The sequence below is a fragment of the Carassius gibelio genome, chromosome B7 (assembly GCF_023724105.1).
Source record: "Carassius gibelio isolate Cgi1373 ecotype wild population from Czech Republic chromosome B7, carGib1.2-hapl.c, whole genome shotgun sequence".
In the NCBI taxonomy this organism is placed as follows: domain Eukaryota; kingdom Metazoa; phylum Chordata; class Actinopteri; order Cypriniformes; family Cyprinidae; genus Carassius; species Carassius gibelio.
The window spans coordinates 31,477,789-31,495,439 of NC_068402.1; the positions used below are offsets into that span (position 1 = coordinate 31,477,789).

The 17,651-nt window shown below is 35.6% G+C and overlaps 1 protein-coding gene and 1 non-coding gene across 10 annotated transcripts in view; both read left to right on the top strand.

Moving 5' to 3' along the window:
* The first annotated feature begins 2,621 nt into the window (after window positions 1–2,621).
* Window positions 2,622–17,651, top strand: part of camk2d1 (calcium/calmodulin-dependent protein kinase (CaM kinase) II delta 1) — a 104,147-nt gene continuing 89,117 nt past the window's right edge. For 4 of the 9 annotated variants that reach the window (XM_052560212.1, XM_052560213.1, XM_052560214.1 and 1 more), the window contains exons 1-2: window positions 2,625–2,916; window positions 3,455–3,549. In XM_052560212.1, coding sequence (XP_052416172.1) covers window positions 2,855–2,916; window positions 3,455–3,549 — 157 coding nt within the window. In that variant the 5' untranslated portion in view covers window positions 2,625–2,854. Of the gene's footprint in view, window positions 2,917–3,454; window positions 3,550–17,651 lie in introns of all 9 variants that reach the window. The other 5 variants (XM_052560207.1, XM_052560209.1, XM_052560210.1 and 2 more) reach the window with 3 other exon arrangements.
* LOC127962767 (small nucleolar RNA SNORD19) lies at window positions 16,472–16,538 on the top strand. The gene has a single exon (XR_008154639.1). It is a non-coding gene; the product is annotated as a small nucleolar RNA SNORD19 (small nucleolar RNA).

Below are 17,651 nucleotides of genomic sequence, written 5' to 3' on the forward strand. Positions count from 1 at the left end.
AAGGCTATGTTGATTAGTACCGCATTAAAAATATACTTTATTCTTATGAATATACCCAAGATGGCATGAAGAACTTGGATAAATTTTTATCATAATCGTATTTATTGTCTTCATTAGATTTTTGCTCTGCTTTTAACCCATCCAAGTGCCCACACACAGCAGTGAGTAGTGAACACACATACAGACACACACCTGGAGCAGTGGGCAGCCAGTGTTGCAGAGAGCAGTTGGGGGTTCGGTGCCTCGCTCAAGGGTCTCACCTCAGTCGTGGTATTGAAGGTGGAGAGCACTGGTCATTCACACTCCCACCTACAATCCCTGCCAGATCCAAGACTCAAACCTGCGACCTTTGGCTTTCAAGTCCAACTCTAACCGTTAAGCCACGACTGTCCCCAGGTACGGAAGGTTCAGCTATAGGTGAATGGTTTTTATAAGATATTTCCTGGAATGTCATATGATTTTTATTATTATTATTATTTTATTTTTTTTGACAGGACATCATCCATTCAATTTACGTCTTTAATGAGATTAATGCATTGCATGGGTAAAACACCTGTGAAGAATCAGTATGAAAAATAATTTTATATTCATATGTAAGAGAAAGTAAACCATTTCCACCTCTGAAATGTATTTCCTTATGCTGAGGTCATCTATAGGCTATGTGGGCTATTGGTTAGTGTTGGAACTGGAATCCAAACAGCCAGTTAGACTACTTGAGATCATCCTCTGCATCATTGTCTGGTTTGGGAACTGCAGTGTCTCTGACCCCCCAGAGAGACTCCTCTCAGAGAATTCATCAGCAAACACAGCATCTGCAGTGCATCTAGAATTATTGCTGACCCCTCACACCCATCCCATGAATGTAACCCGCTGCCATCTGGAAAAGGGTTTAAGAGTATCTATAACGCCACTACCAGACACTCTAACAGCTTTTTCCTGTCAGGCTGTTAAAGTCTCTGTCACTCCCTCCTACCCCACATCCCCACCCCTTCTGAACAGTTTAACTCTTAGTTTACATTACACTCATTACAAAAATCAAATACAGCCCAGTGTGCTCTTTTAATTTGAAGGAATTTTCTGTACTGATTTTTACAGATAGTATTTTACACATATTTTAAAAGCATTGCATTGTATAGTGTTTTATTTGTACGTTTAACAGAAAACAATTTACTGGTCATTTTCTGCCAAGACATTATCTGTTTTTCTACAGATGTTTGTTGTTGTTGTTTATCAATTAAACATTTATGTTGACATACTATTTATTATTACATCAACTTAATATTGTGAATTTTAAACTTCTTTTAGAATGTATTTTTCTTTTTTTTCTTTTTTTTTTACTGTTTATTTATTTATTTAATTTAATTGTATTGGTGACGTTAAATATTGGGCAGTGGATTTCTATTTGCAGTTTTCTGTAATTCACTACAAGAGACCACTGACAAAAGTAGTGTGCGTGTACTTCAAAGTAAATTCACTTTCATTAAACAACCCTACAATAAATATTCAGGTGTTTAAAGAGAGACAAATAGACCTTATCTGAAATGCCAAGAGAGGGAAAGGAGCTTTTTATCATCACATTGATTTTTAAGACAGTAGTAGATGAGGAAGAAACGCTCCACAGGATTTACAAGATTAGTAATTTAAGAGGATAATTGGTCATCCCGTTAACTCAAGGTGACAGTGCTTAAGGATGAACAGTACTGTATGATGCTTCATTTTAGACTAGCGTTATCAGTCTATCAACAAGTCTACCGTCACACATTTGCTAATTTCCTGCGATTAAAATAGTCTATACACCGTGGTCTTTCCAGACACTCGTACACGCGTGTTTGTGCCGCCAGAGGGAGCTCTTACACTAGATTCAACAGCCGCTGTTACAGCAGGAAGCGAGATGTGAGCGTGTGTGTGTGTACTGTTGGGAAACTCGATTCACTCGGTCAAACGAAATGATTCTTCTTTCTATGTGAATCATCAAACAATTACAGATTTGCAGTTCTTTTTTAGTAGTAAATGAATAAAGTTAAATAACCTAGGCTACTATTGTTTATCATAGGCAATATCTTTGTAATAGGTTTTGGTAGTTCACAGTTACATTTCAATTCATTCCAAATGTCATTTATATACAAGTCTTGATATAAATGTGTTTTTTAAAACTTGATTGTAACACAAAATGTTATTTATGATATTACATCGAGAAGTGAATAAGAGATAATTAAGACTGCAGTGTTACTAATTTCAGACACATTTTATGTTGGCTGTATAAATTATAATGCAACCTTTAGAATAATAGGCTATTATAAAATAATGAAAAGTATAAGCAATATATATATATATATATATATATATATATATATATATATATATATATATATATATATATATATATATTATGCTGGTTTCATCGTATAGCCTCCGTAATTTTGGTATTCTTTCTATGTATATGACGGACAAAATGAGCTCGCCATTTATTCTTAAATCTATTCCATCCTCTACGCGTTTGTGACTAGAAACACTGGCGTGTAACCTAATGAAAGTCCCCCAAAACTCGAATGATTCACATACACCCTCTAATCGGTTCTATTGAATCGTTAAAAAGAACCGGTTTAAAAGAACACGTTCGCGAATCGGACATCTCTTGATCACAAGAGGTGCGGCGCTTCAACTTCAAATAGGTGTCAAAACAGTGCCAGTCACCATCTCACACCTGCAAGAGCATTTGTAGTGACAGACTTGGACATTTTCATTTCTTTCCAGAGTTGAAACATTTACTTTCGCTCTGCAGTGAGGATATACAGGAAGAGGTAACCGCAGATTTCACTTTTGCGCTCAGATTGTTCTTCCCGTCGCTCTCAGCATGGCTTCAACAACCTGCACCAGGTTTACCGACGAATATCAGCTGTATGAAGAACTGGGGAAGTAAGTATTAGTTATGCACACGCTTCCAATAACAATCTGAAACATTTTTTTTTTTTAGAAAAGTGCAGGCTGACAGTGTTAGCCCTTACCTGATTCTGTAACCTTACCTGCGGTCGCAAGTCTCTTCTCGGCTTCTTTCATGTGCTGTTTTGACGATAATACTGTTCTATTTGTATTATTCTTTTCCTGTTTTCGGCGGGAATAGCAAACAGCGGAATTCCCCTATTTAAAACGCCATGCTTATTTACTTAAAGAACGGAGTTTCGTTGATGTTGAGAAGCATGTTCTTAAACATCGCATATTCTAGAATATTCAGTGGGGATATTCAAGACAAGGTTGTAAAAATGCTTAACTTTTTTTTTTCTTTAAAAAAAGGCAGAGGGGGATAGGAGTAGAATTTTCACAGTTATGAACAGGACAGTTCTGCATTATCAGAAATATACACACAAAAGAAAACAAATAAATGAAAATAAACGTAATATAGTGTAAATAAATGAAACAAAGTTGATTATATGTGTATGTGCTTTCTGATTTCCAGAGGAGCCTTTTCTGTGGTTAGAAGATGTATGAAAATCTCTACTGGTCAGGAATATGCTGCCAAAATCATCAACACCAAAAAGCTGTCTGCCAGAGGTGAGTTCTCTCTGTTGAGAATATCATATGGTGAACATAAGAACGACTGCTTCAGCTGAGTATGGTGTTGAACTTGAACTTTCATTAAGCGTGTTATTGTGGTGATACTGTAACCACAGTTAGGTCATTGCTTTTGAATACATGTACAAAACCACAGCTGTTCTTGGCCATATAGCGTAAATAACGTAGTTGCTAGAGCAAACATTACTATTGCTACTGTTTATTTTTAGGGTTAAGTAGAACGAACCCCTAACCCTAAGTATTAAAGGGGTCATGAAATGCATTTTAAAATGCATAATGTCTCCTGAGGTGTTCTTATTATGTTTGAAGGATTTTTAAATCAAAGTTGTTAACAACTCAGAAATAATAATTTGTATATAATAAAATAATTAAGTAATATTCCAAATTTAGAAAATAAAAGGCGATTCCTACCCTGATTTAAACAATCTGTTTAAATGTGCAGGTCTCCTTTAAGACCTCATTGCAAATGTCCACTGATTGGGTAATATCTCTGCATATGAAATAATTGTCACATGTGGAACTCATTTACTCTGTTTTTACTATCAAAGCTGCTGAGATGAACTAATCCTTAAATGTGCTGTTTAAAGCATTAAATTTAGACCCCCATTGCAGTACTAAGCATTGTGGTCTATCAAAGCCTTATCTTTCGAGCATAGGAATGCAGTAACCTCACGATTTCTGCAATCTCATAAATGCTTTCATCATAACAGTGCAGACACAATGTAAATAAAGTATTCAATATGCTAAGTAGACATTGCCATTGGTTTTACTGAGAGTTTTGGCCAGAGTGCAAAGCTCTATGTCAATAATAAACTTGTGCTATGTGATTGACAGATCCACTGCTTATAAAGGGAGTGTTTATTGATCACTCTCTGTACTTTTACAGACTTTTAAATTAAATGTTCCCTTCTGGTGGAATGAAATCCCCAACTCAATCCGAGCAGCTGAGTACTTAGCCATCTTCAAGAATCGCCTTAAAACCCATCTCTTCCATCTTTATTTGACCCTCTAACTTTAACACTCACTATTTTAATTCTATTCTTTAAAAAATCTAACTACCTTTCTAATCTTTTTGTATTCTATTTTCTTTTAATTTATTATGCAATTGTATATGTATGTGTGTGTATGTGTAAAGACCTCTAACTAGCTTGCTCTATTCTTTTATTTTTATTTTTTTATTCTATCTGTTTTCTTTTTATTTATTATATTATTTAAAATCCCATGCTACGTGTACTGTGTTAACCTAACTGAGACTTGTTATAGCACTTATATATCATTGCTCTTTTTGTTGTTTTTGATTGCTTCCACTGTCTTCATCTGTAAGTCGCTTTGGATAAAAGTGTCTGCTAAATGAATAAATGTAAATGCAATGTAAATGTTTCATACATAAAATGCCACAGTGATTTTATATATATATATATATATATATATATATATATATATATATATATATATATATATATATATATTCGATTTCGATTATCTCCCCATTAATTGACTACTAACAATTTATACATGTTGATTTACATATCTGAATGAAAAAAAAACATGAATTCCTTAACATTGCAATATATGTTTATTGCTCTTAAAATTACAAAATAAAAGACTGACTAAGAATGCATTACTTTGCACTTGTATAGAGATAGCATTCAATAAAACCTTGAAGCCTTGAAAACACATAGCTTACTGAAACAAGCTTACTGAACACATAGGGCCTAGTTTATTGAAAATTTTTTTTTTTATTGATGTCTATCATTCAATAAAAAAGGTCACCCAAAATACTTGTTTAGAGCAATTGAAAGAATACAGTAACCAATGTAAACTTGAGGGCTTTAAGCTAATACAGAGAGTGCTTTTCCAAAAAAATAAATAAAATAAAATAACTAGAAAACTCCACGTGAGAATGCTCCACGTGATACTTTGGCGTTCCACCCTTTTTCTATCGTGTCTAATGATTTTGGTTAATATGCATGAGGGAGGGAGGGAGGGAGAGAGAGAGAGAGAGAGCGCAAGACAGCACTCGTGTAGTTTGAAGACTGTGAGTCTGCGAGCGCGCGTGAAACTTTGGTGTTTCGCCATTTTTCTATCGTGTTTAATGATTTTGATTAATATGCACAAGGGAGAGAGAGAGCAAGAAGTGCTCGTGTTGTTTGAAGACTGTGAGTGCGCGCAGCCGGGGCTCTCTCTCTCGTATGCGACTACGCGCCCTGTCAGGCTCGGCAGTCATTCTATTCTACATCACTCACCGATCAAATAAGGCTTTGACAGCCGCCAAAAAAAAGATCAATGCAGAAAAACGTCATTTGCAAACGTCATTTGCAAACGTTTTTAGAGAAATAAAAACAGGTCGACGAATCGATGCGCATATTTTGCGTCAACGTATTTTTTGTGTCGACATCATCGATGACCTCGACGCGTTGTCCCAGCCCTAATATATATATATATATATATATATATATATATATATATATATATATATTTGTTAGACAGCCTAGAAGTATTCCTGATGTATTTCAATTAAATGTTCCCTCCTGGTGGAATGAGCTGCCTTGCCTACTCTGTTTTCTTTTCATTTATTATACAATATTAATAAAAAAATACCTCTAACAATAGCTTGATTTATTCTTTTTCTTTTCTATCTGTTTTCTTTTTAAAAGCCCTAGCTACGTGTACTGTGTTTAAGCTAACTGAGACTTGTTATAGCACTTGTATATCATTGTTCTCTTATTGTTTTTGTTTGCTTCCATTGTCCTCATTTGGATAAAAGCATCTGCAAAATGACTAAATGTAAATGTAGATTTAATGTCATAGAATAGATATCAATATATCTTGAGCTTCTGTTAACCACAGACCTTATTTCAGATATTAACAACCCATTGACTTCAGGACGATGGATCCAGAAGTGCTAAAATGCTTACGTGTTTCCATTTTTTTACCTACAAAAAAGTAATCTCTGCAGCATTTTTTTTTACTGTAAAGGTCTTTCTGTAAAAGTCTGTCTGCAAAGCCTGAGTTGAATTGGGATTGGTTGATCAAAGAATTCATAGTGAAATGTACCCGAACAAACAAATATTACTCTACTGAGACAATCGCGTAGTTGAAAATAAACAGCCACGCCACTTTACAGCCTAGCATTACCTTCCAAAGGATCCTAATGTTATTATTAGTACAGTGATCCTGTTGTGCTTCTCCTGCCTGTCACTTCACTAATGCATCAGTGGCTGGGATAAAGAGACTATGATGGGGAAGCAGGTGTTGATCTGTCTCTGTGTCGACAGTCTCGTGCTGATTTAACCATCTTTATTACGTAATAAAATCCTGGATGTAGAAAGTCAGCAGCATGGCTTCATTTAAAGCTGTTTTTAGCAATGTAAATGTTTCATACATAAAATGCCACAGTGATTTTATATATATATATATATATATATATATATATATATATATATATATATATATATATATATATATATATATATATATATATATATATTCGATTTCGATTATCTCCCCATTAATTGACTACTAACAATTTATACATGTTGATTTACATATCTGAATGAAAAAAAAACATGAATTCCTTAACATTGCAATATATGTTTATTGCTCTTAAAATTACAAAATAAAAGACTGACTAAGAATGCATTACTTTGCACTTGTATAGAGATAGCATTCAATAAAACCTTGAAGCCTTGAAAACACATAGCTTACTGAAACAAGCTTACTGAACACATAGGGCCTAGTTTATTGAAAAATTTTTTTTTTATTGATGTCTATCATTCAATAAAAAAGGTCACCCAAAATACTTGTTTAGAGCAATTGAAAGAATACAGTAACCAATGTAAACTTGAGGGCTTTAAGCTAATACAGAGAGTGCTTTTCCAAAAAAATAAATAAAATAAAATAACTAGAAAACTCCACGTGAGAATGCTCCACGTGATACTTTGGCGTTCCACCCTTTTTCTATCGTGTCTAATGATTTTGGTTAATATGCATGAGGGAGGGAGGGAGGGAGAGAGAGAGAGAGAGAGCGCAAGACAGCACTCGTGTAGTTTGAAGACTGTGAGTCTGCGAGCGCGCGTGAAACTTTGGTGTTTCGCCATTTTTCTATCGTGTTTAATGATTTTGATTAATATGCACAAGGGAGAGAGAGAGCAAGAAGTGCTCGTGTTGTTTGAAGACTGTGAGTGCGCGCAGCCGGGGCTCTCTCTCTCGTATGCGACTACGCGCCCTGTCAGGCTCGGCAGTCATTCTATTCTACATCACTCACCGATCAAATAAGGCTTTGACAGCCGCCAAAAAAAAGATCAATGCAGAAAAACCCCTGGATTGGTTATATAACGTGGGACAGAATGTTGATCCTGCCATCGCGTATATTCAGCGCACATAAAGTTAACGTTTTGCAAACGTTTTTAGAGAAATAAAAACAGGTCGACGAATCGATGCGCATATTTTGCGTCAACGTATTTTTTGTGTCGACATCATCGATGACCTCGACGCGTTGTCCCAGCCCTAATATATATATATATATATATATATATATATATATATATATATATATATATATATATATATATATTTGTTAGACAGCCTAGAAGTATTCCTGATGTATTTCAATTAAATGTTCCCTCCTGGTGGAATGAGCTGCCTTGCCTACTCTGTTTTCTTTTCATTTATTATACAATATTAATAAAAAAATACCTCTAACAATAGCTTGATTTATTCTTTTTCTTTTCTATCTGTTTTCTTTTTAAAAGCCCTAGCTACGTGTACTGTGTTTAAGCTAACTGAGACTTGTTATAGCACTTGTATATCATTGTTCTCTTATTGTTTTTGTTTGCTTCCATTGTCCTCATTTGGATAAAAGCATCTGCAAAATGACTAAATGTAAATGTAGATTTAATGTCATAGAATAGATATCAATATATCTTGAGCTTCTGTTAACCACAGACCTTATTTCAGATATTAACAACCCATTGACTTCAGGACGATGGATCCAGAAGTGCTAAAATGCTTACGTGTTTCCATTTTTTTACCTACAAAAAAGTAATCTCTGCAGCATTTTTTTTTACTGTAAAGGTCTTTCTGTAAAAGTCTGTCTGCAAAGCCTGAGTTGAATTGGGATTGGTTGATCAAAGAATTCATAGTGAAATGTACCCGAACAAACAAATATTACTCTACTGAGACAATCGCGTAGTTGAAAATAAACAGCCACGCCACTTTACAGCCTAGCATTACCTTCCAAAGGATCCTAATGTTATTATTAGTACAGTGATCCTGTTGTGCTTCTCCTGCCTGTCACTTCACTAATGCATCAGTGGCTGGGATAAAGAGACTATGATGGGGAAGCAGGTGTTGATCTGTCTCTGTGTCGACAGTCTCGTGCTGATTTAACCATCTTTATTACGTAATAAAATCCTGGATGTAGAAAGTCAGCAGCATGGCTTCATTTAAAGCTGTTTTTAGCTGTTTTTATTATTTTTCTAATTAATCAGACTAGCGATTTGAAATAATAATAAAAATTGGTTGACAAAAACAGTGACAAAAATATCATAGAAACTCTGAAGTAAGCCAGTAAATAACCACCTAGCAACCGCCCATAAAATTCTAGCAACTGCATAGCAAACAAAAACCAGTCCAAACATAACTGCATAACAACGCCCATAATACTGTTCCATTGTGGCTGTGAGCTTTGCATGGGCAAGTACCAGAAGATATAAAATCCTGGTGCAGCCTTCGAGCCGTAGGACATGTATTAAGAGACGGAAACTAAAGCTCTTGGTCATACAGTTTTATACAATTTAGACAGTTTATACATTCCTTAAATACTGTCATTTTTGAATCTCGCCAAAAATGTTCTGTTCTCAATTTCTGTCATTTTGAAATTGTAAATCTTTTGGAGTATATAGCATGTCTACCAGGGTTGCATTTCCCATAGCAACTATGGTCACAAATTCCATTATTTATGAAGTTCAGCTGAACTTGTGACCATAGTTAGCTAACAATACTTTTGGGAAACGCACTCCAGATTACCACTACTGATTTAAACTGCTCAGTAAAATTTGATCATATAGCCTCATCAAATCACAATATGGACTAATATCTGTAAATATTAAGCCGGAACAGTCTATTTAAATATGAATCCTGCATGTACTGTGTGTCTCTGTTAATGAATGGAGCAGAAGTGCGTCTCCCTTTATCACACACACTGAAGCGCAAGTGACGCTCCGTTGATTTCAGCGTCTGCTGTCTCACTAAATAAGGACTTGAACACATGAACAACATCTCCAGAACTGCTCTGACAGTCACTTCATGAGCATTTGACCGTTTGATTTGAGTAAAACTAGCGTCACATCACATAAAAATTGATGAAAGAACTGTGAAAATAAAAGTCCGGTTAAAGACTATTGTTTAATTATTTAGCAGAATGTACATAGCCTACTACAAAAAAAAAAAAAAAAAAAAAAAAACCTTGAATGTTTAATGTGCATCTCAGAAAATGCTTTTTTTAAAACCCCAACTGAATGGCACTTAAATGCACTTAATTCATGTCAACTTTATTGTCATTGTTCACAGAACAAGTACAGACAGAGAAACAATGGGTACTAATTAAATGTTTATTTTTTATAGTATAGTTTTTTGTTATTATTTTATTATGGTTTCCAGTATTCTTTAGACTGTAGCGTTGCTTTAATCATGAGCAAGTTGGCCTATTTTTATTTTTTTATTACTTGTAGTAGACTTGAAAGGTAGCCTACCTTTAGAAACTTGTGACATCACTTGCCACCCACTGTAAAGCAGGCCCATTTCTTGCGTCTTTGGTCCTTCATGGGTCAACCTGTCAATAGCATAATAGACAAGGGGTGTTGTGGAAGCCTTGTGTTTCATGTCTGGCTGAGCTTTCAGAGGCAGCTGTTTGCTGAGTGCAAGCGTGGGATGGCTATAGTGTCCCAGTATTGACTCATACTCATACCAATGGAAATAAATAAATAAATCATTCCTTTGTGCATGAGACCCCGGTTACTGTGAAGGGTACAAAGAAGTGTACAGAGAATCTAACAGTAAAAGCTGAAAGTTGACATACAGGAGAAAATGTTGGAGTGGGGTAGTTGGATGTGAAATTTTCCTCAAAAAACATCAAAATGTAAAATTTTTATACCATAAAAACTTATTTTATTATTATTATAATTTTTTATGTACAAAAAAAATTTCATAGAGAATTGGACCTGAAAGTTAAGACTCCCCTTTTAGATACAATGCAAAACTCTGAACTTCAATGAACATCAATATATATATATATATATGTATATATATATATATATATATATATATATATATATGTAGTGGTGGGCATTGGGCATTTCAACAATATTACACTAGTGCAAATGTGATACTCATCTTATACAACAGTTCTTTAAGAACTTATTCTCTGGTGCTATTGGAAAAATAAAAGTAATAGATGATATTAATTATTATTTAAACATACTACTACTGCTTATTATACTACCATACTAAAAATATGCAATGCACTATGGATTAATGAGCTGCTGGGTTCATGAATATTGACAGTAATAAATGAGCACCAGCCAATGAGATTGCCATTCGCGCATTAGTTCTGCCCACTACCGGTAAAACCTGCATATCTTCTGCTTGTTCTAAAAAGCTGAATAATTCTAAATGAACTCCATTATTTTGACAGGAAAATACAAATAATATAGTTTACATGTAGCACATCGATTCAGCATGGTAAGACTCTCGATCTCTCTCTTTGCATGTGTGAGAAACAGCGCAAAGCGACGGCGAGTTGTGCACCTTCACAGAGTTTACAGTGCATCAAATACAGGTCATCCCTGTTGCTTGTGCACCTTTTCCTACTCTCAACTTTAAATTTAATATGCTTTGATACAGCACTCTGTGAACAGCCACCCTTTTCAGTAATGACCTTTTGTGACTTACCCTCTTTGTGGAGAGTGTCTATGATTGTCTTCTGGGCAGCAATCAGATGTATTTTCCATTATTGTGGTTTCATAGGAAAAGAGATACCCAGAATTTATACTGTAGGAATAATTAATGAAACTCAAATGTAAATATTGTAATATTTTGAGATACTGGATTTTTTACTTTCATGAGCTGTAAGTGCTAATAATCAAAAATGTTATTCGTGATTTAAAAAAAAAGAAAAAAAGATATCTAATTAGTATGTTGTATATATCGGGTAAGATATGTGAGCATGTGTGTCTGTTCACTGTTTAAATGTGTGTCAGAGAGAGAGAGAGCTAGATAGAGAGCAAGCGAAGCCCATTTAATTTCCATCATCCGCTGAAGGTCACCGCTGAATAGGGATTCCCTCTTCTTGACTTTGGGGTTGCACTCTGAATATTAAAGGATCTTGAGTTGGAAGCCTCTCACCACAGGGATTTATTGGCAAGTTGATTCTGAATTAATCTCTCCCCCTTTCTTTTTTATCCTTCACAGGTAGTGGCCCATGTATACTCATGTAATATTGAGTGTTAAAAGAAATGAAAGAAAAAGCAGTGAGCTCATTTGATTCCATTAATTCTACTTAGGCTTTGACAATTCCAATGGATGTGTCTCTATAAAAGTGAATATTCACGGTATCATGTGTGCTTGTGTGATCTTAACATCCAAAAGTTATTAAGAAACAAAAGAAATTCCTAATTCTTTAATTTGGTTGAAATCCATTGGTCTGTCAGCAATGGGTAGAATATAAAATGCCAATTGTACAATATGGGTTTGTTAGATCAATAATTTATACTGTACTGGCATATTCATTTCTAGTGTAATTTATAAACTTTTTCCCCCTGTCAATAATAACACGTTCAGAACATTTGTATCAGTGAAAGGGGCTCCCTGGTCTGGAGTATTTTATATAATTTGTAGTCTCATTACAGGGGATCTTTAAGAAGTGATTTTGGGAAAACAGTGGAGAATTAATGGATAGAAATAGCAAGGTTAAAACCGAAGTGCCATTAGCTGACTAAGATATTGACAAATATAATTCAGGATTCTACAAGAGATTACAAAGCTTTGTAAAGAGAATGATCACATAAAGCAAGAGCTTTATAACATAAAGAATTAGCCATCAACAACATATTGATGCTATATGGAAGAAACAACTGATCTTTATAAGACCACACACTCCAAAATCAGAAGTAAAAAGAAAACATATCAAGGCTTAGGATATTAAATTAAAGAATTTCAATGATTGCTAAGAAAGGTCTGGATGTGGTCTTTTGGTTTTTGCTTGTGCCTGGCCATTTTAAAGTGCCCCTATTATGCCATTTCCAATATTGCCTTTCATGCAGTGTGTAATGTATCGGGATGGGTATCGTTAAGGTTTTAATGGTATTACTACTCTTACCGATACTGCTTAATGGTCCAGTACTTTAACGGTATTCTTATCGGTACTTTGTGTTGTGTTACTTTGTGTTGTGTTAGGCAGTCGAAAACTTTGCATTTCTCTGTCTGCACATAATGGACTTTTTGAAAGATGCTTTGACAGATTGCTTTTGTTTCCGCCCTTACATGCAAATATTGGTTGCACTTATGACAACGAGCGTTGTCTGCATCAACTCTAGTGAAGTATAACCACACTTTGTAATGTTTTGCTCTCTCCACCATCGTCACTCTTTGTATTAAGGGGGAGTTTTCATACTGTAAGGGGCCGTACATATCACGTCTAAAAACGCGTGGAAAACGCTAGGCGCGCCACTTTCTGATTTTCCCAAAATGACCTGTGGTGCGCTTGCAGCATTCTGAAAAGTCATGATGTTTTTATCTGAATGTGGTACGGACGCACCTGAAAAAGACGAGCGCATCACACTGCGTGCGCATCGCGACCGCGTCGCTTCCATTATGAGTGCGCATACCGCGCGCCTACATTTGAAATAATGAACTTGAGCACGCAAAATTGCGATATGTGAACGGCCCCTTATGCGTGTGTGTGCGCCACGCTCGTTCTTGTTGTGTGTGTGTGACTGACAGACAGTCTCTGCGGCGCGCATGAGAGATCTCGCAGATCTCACAGACAAACATCTTAATAATATTTCAAATTAGAAATGTTTGGTAAGATAAATTGTGCACGAAAAAAATTATTAAGCAAATCTCTTCGCCATTGTCACTCTTTATTATTAAGTGGGAGTTTTCATACTGTGTGTGTGCACTGTGCTCGTTGTGGTGTGTGTGTGACTGACAGACAGCCTCCGCGGCGTGCATGAGAGATCTCACAGATCTCACAGCCAAACGTCTTAATATGATCGCACATTAGAAATGTTTGGTGAGATAAAAATGTGCACGATAACATTATTAAGCAAAAATACATAGTACATATTTTTTTTCCCTCCAGTACCGAAAGCAGATCTTACTGATACTACGGTCTTTCATAATTTAGCCCCGGGGCCATTTTAATACCGGGTCATTATCGTATCTATATCTAGATATGAACTTTCAAGATATTACTATCTATTAAAAACAATACACCCCCCCCCCCGTTCCAATGTCTATGCACACTGTACAGAGACAGGGGATAAATTAGAAAGAAAGAAAAAGAGTGTGGGAGATAATGCGGCCGGTGGCAGTGCAGAATCTGACTTGGTGCCAAAAGATAAATCATCTTCCATAATTTGGAAGTATTTTGGATTCAGAAAAGACGATATGAACCAGAGTGACGTGTTGTGCAGGTCGTGCTTAGCAAAAGAACACGTAGTCATATCGTATTGTATCGATATCGAGATATCTGGCATGAAAATCGAGATATGAAATTTTGCCCATATCGTTCAGCCCTAATGTGAATGTAAATGGTCTGCAAAATAGTAAAGCTGAAAGTGCAGGGTAAAAAAGTTATTGCCTCCAAAAATAAAGAATTGACTCTGTACAGCCTATTACAAGTCGTTAGTACGGCTACACGCCACAAGGTAACACATTTGCATAATTCGCATCTATGTTGGTCAGCTGCAAACAACTTGACCCCGCCCACAAACACGTCCTTCTACTGACGACTGCTTCTCTAATCTCTGGGAGTTCAACACAGGATTCACAAAACGCTTGCTGTTGAAAGATGGATTAGTATCCTGTTTATTTGGACCAGCTGCTGACCACTGAATCACAACTTGCAAGTATGATAAATAATAGATGTGTCAATCTATGTGTTCAAAAGAGTTTCAAAATATAAAATACAAAAATATTGAAATAGGCATATGATTTCCTACACTGCTGTACGCTATAGACTAATCGCAACAGACTAGGCCATCAATTGCTATTAAATGCATATTTTGAAAAAAAAAATAAAAATTTTTTTTTGACCTTGTATGCATGTAATGTTATTGTAGGAGACTCCCAAAACAATATTAGGAACCATAAAAATTGCATAATAGGGACACTTTAAGTCTATTTTATTGATTTAGAAGGATGAAACACCCCACAATCCTTTCATGGCTGCATTTTTTTCTGAAAATGCACTGGTATAATAGGAGCACGGGTGATTATTGTCCTCCAACCTACTGTATGTGCTATATGGTCACCAAAGAGTCCAACTTTATGGACCACTCTTAATAGGGCACACATTTTACGAATCAATTAAATTCTGATTCACATAGTCTTGATTAGTTTTGGTTTCAGTTGGTTTATATTCAACATCAGTTGATTTGGATATGTATCGGGCACATTGCATGTCTATTATAGATGTCAACAATTTTTCCGACAGATTTATTTAAACATACAATAAATTTGACTGACCAATTTGGTTAAAAATATGCAATCCAATGCAATTATTAAGAAAAATGCTGCTCTCCAGATTAGTTTTTGCTAACTATCAAATTATGGCTATTGAATGTATTTTCTTAGGTAAATGTAATGTTATGTTACATATTGTTTGCAAGCTGATTTACTGACATCTTTGGGATGTTATTAAGAATTAATTTGTCTTCATTTTGATGAGCCGATATAGATTTGACATGTACTTCACCTGATATAACCAAGCAAATCTATATCAGATCTACTCAAGATCTTGTGAATTAGAATAAAATAATTTTGTGACGTCTGTGTAAATATTTAAAGCCCTTGTTAGAGACACATCTACACATCTGTTGTGGCCAGTGGGTTGTGTGATACCGATGTCAGCAGCCAGATTTGATACATTTGTGGCAAACAACAGATAATGTAAGGCTTAAAAAATACGTATTATGCACCACATTAAAAGGACAATGTAAATGCTACGAATATGGATGCTGATATTTGAAAACTTTTGTGTAATTGTGCCTCAAATTCAACCAGATAATGGAGAGATATGTCCAAGAGGGTTTTGTAAGTCGAGGAGCTGGTAGTTTGATAGTAGCCAGACATTTGATGATCAACATTAAACATGGTCCACTTATTAGCTAATTTCGGCCATGAACCACCCACTTAGACTGAGAGGGGCTGTTTGACTAGCATTTTAAGTCATGGTTCATTTTCTCGTGATGTTTAGGGGAGTTTAAAGGCAGACATGGAACCAAATAATGTGGAATATGAATGTGTGCTCAAATATTTCTCATTTACTTGCAGTGTCTGAACAGAATGTATTTCAAAGCTAGTTTACACCAAAATGTCTTATGTCATGATAGCACCTGTAGGCTAATGGATCATATTTGAAAATAAATGTGATGATGATTATGAGTATGAGAGTATGTTTAATCTTTTGACTGAGGTTTAGATTACTTTTCAAACATATGGCGATCCAGCAGCAAAAATGCGTGCACAAAACAGAAACAGCAGATTGGCTGAATGAAAATTCAATTCACAGGTGGAGATTATGGAAAGAGTAGTGATGTAGCTTTTCCTTGGTTACCGCTGTAAACAAAGCAGCACTGCGCTTAGAAACATTACATTAATATGCATTGATTATAGAGAGGTAAGATGAAAAGAAAATACAATCTAAACCTTTCTAAAGACAGTCAGATCCCCTCAGCAATACATTTATAGAAAACCCCAAATCAGTATTTAGGACTCTCTTCCAATGTTTTGTATGTCATGAACAGTGGAGTTGCTCTGCTTGCTACAGTATTTTCCCAACTTTGCATCCATCTCCAGTGCCTCTGGCCTCTGCTAGCAGCCATTTAAAGACTTGTTTCCACACAAATTACATTTTGGAAAATGTTTGCAATGCAGTTTGTGCAAGTCTTGAACAGAGTTCAGCTGGGGGGGAAAAAAAAAAAAACGTCTGGTTTCCGATTGTGTAAGTTCTAGGGGTTCACCTCTTTACAGACAAAAACATTTATCCACTTGTACTTAATTTTATTTAAACAGATTTCAAAAATGGTTATACAAACTTAGTGTCATACACACACAGGCCAAGTCTTACATAACAGTGATTAGCTACCCAGAGAGAAAACAACAGCTTACACGTGCTTCGAGCACACATAAAGACAAAATCGGAAAAGCCCCACAATTTTTTGTGTTTGGGCAACCGTCCATTCTTCCAATGAATTCACCACTGTCATGCTGCAGATACATCAAACATTTCATCAAGCGTTTCACAAATGTTTGTGTTGGTCAAATTTTACCAGAGGCTTTCCAGCAGCACAGTGTGTCTAAAATTAGCTCAAGGCAAACCATGAGAGACAATCCCATGTTTACCCGGTTTGAAATAAAATTATGATGCATTTCTGCCATGATTCTGCCATTACTTCCCACACATTTTCCCACTTTTGTCTTTCAGTGTTAGCCTTAGGTTAGCTTCTTTTCGTGCCTTGAACATGTCTGTTTATATCCAAGAGGTTGACTTTCTCAGGAGCATTGCCAATATATCAGAGCAAATGTCATTGTTATGTAACCCAAGACTCTCCATTCACAAATTTATCATACGATTTATTGTGGATGCTGTCCCTCAGTTAAGATCTGATTTGGCTAGAAATCTCTATTAGGTTTCTTAAAATCATTGTTATGCTTTTCCAGAGAATTACCATTTGAACGTGTGAACAGGACCTTTTTAAAAATACTGGTAAATCTTTTGGCAATTTTTCTGGCATTACTGGTACTTCCAGATCATGTATGAGGTTTGGATGTGCTGAAGTGAGGTCTGGGCCAAT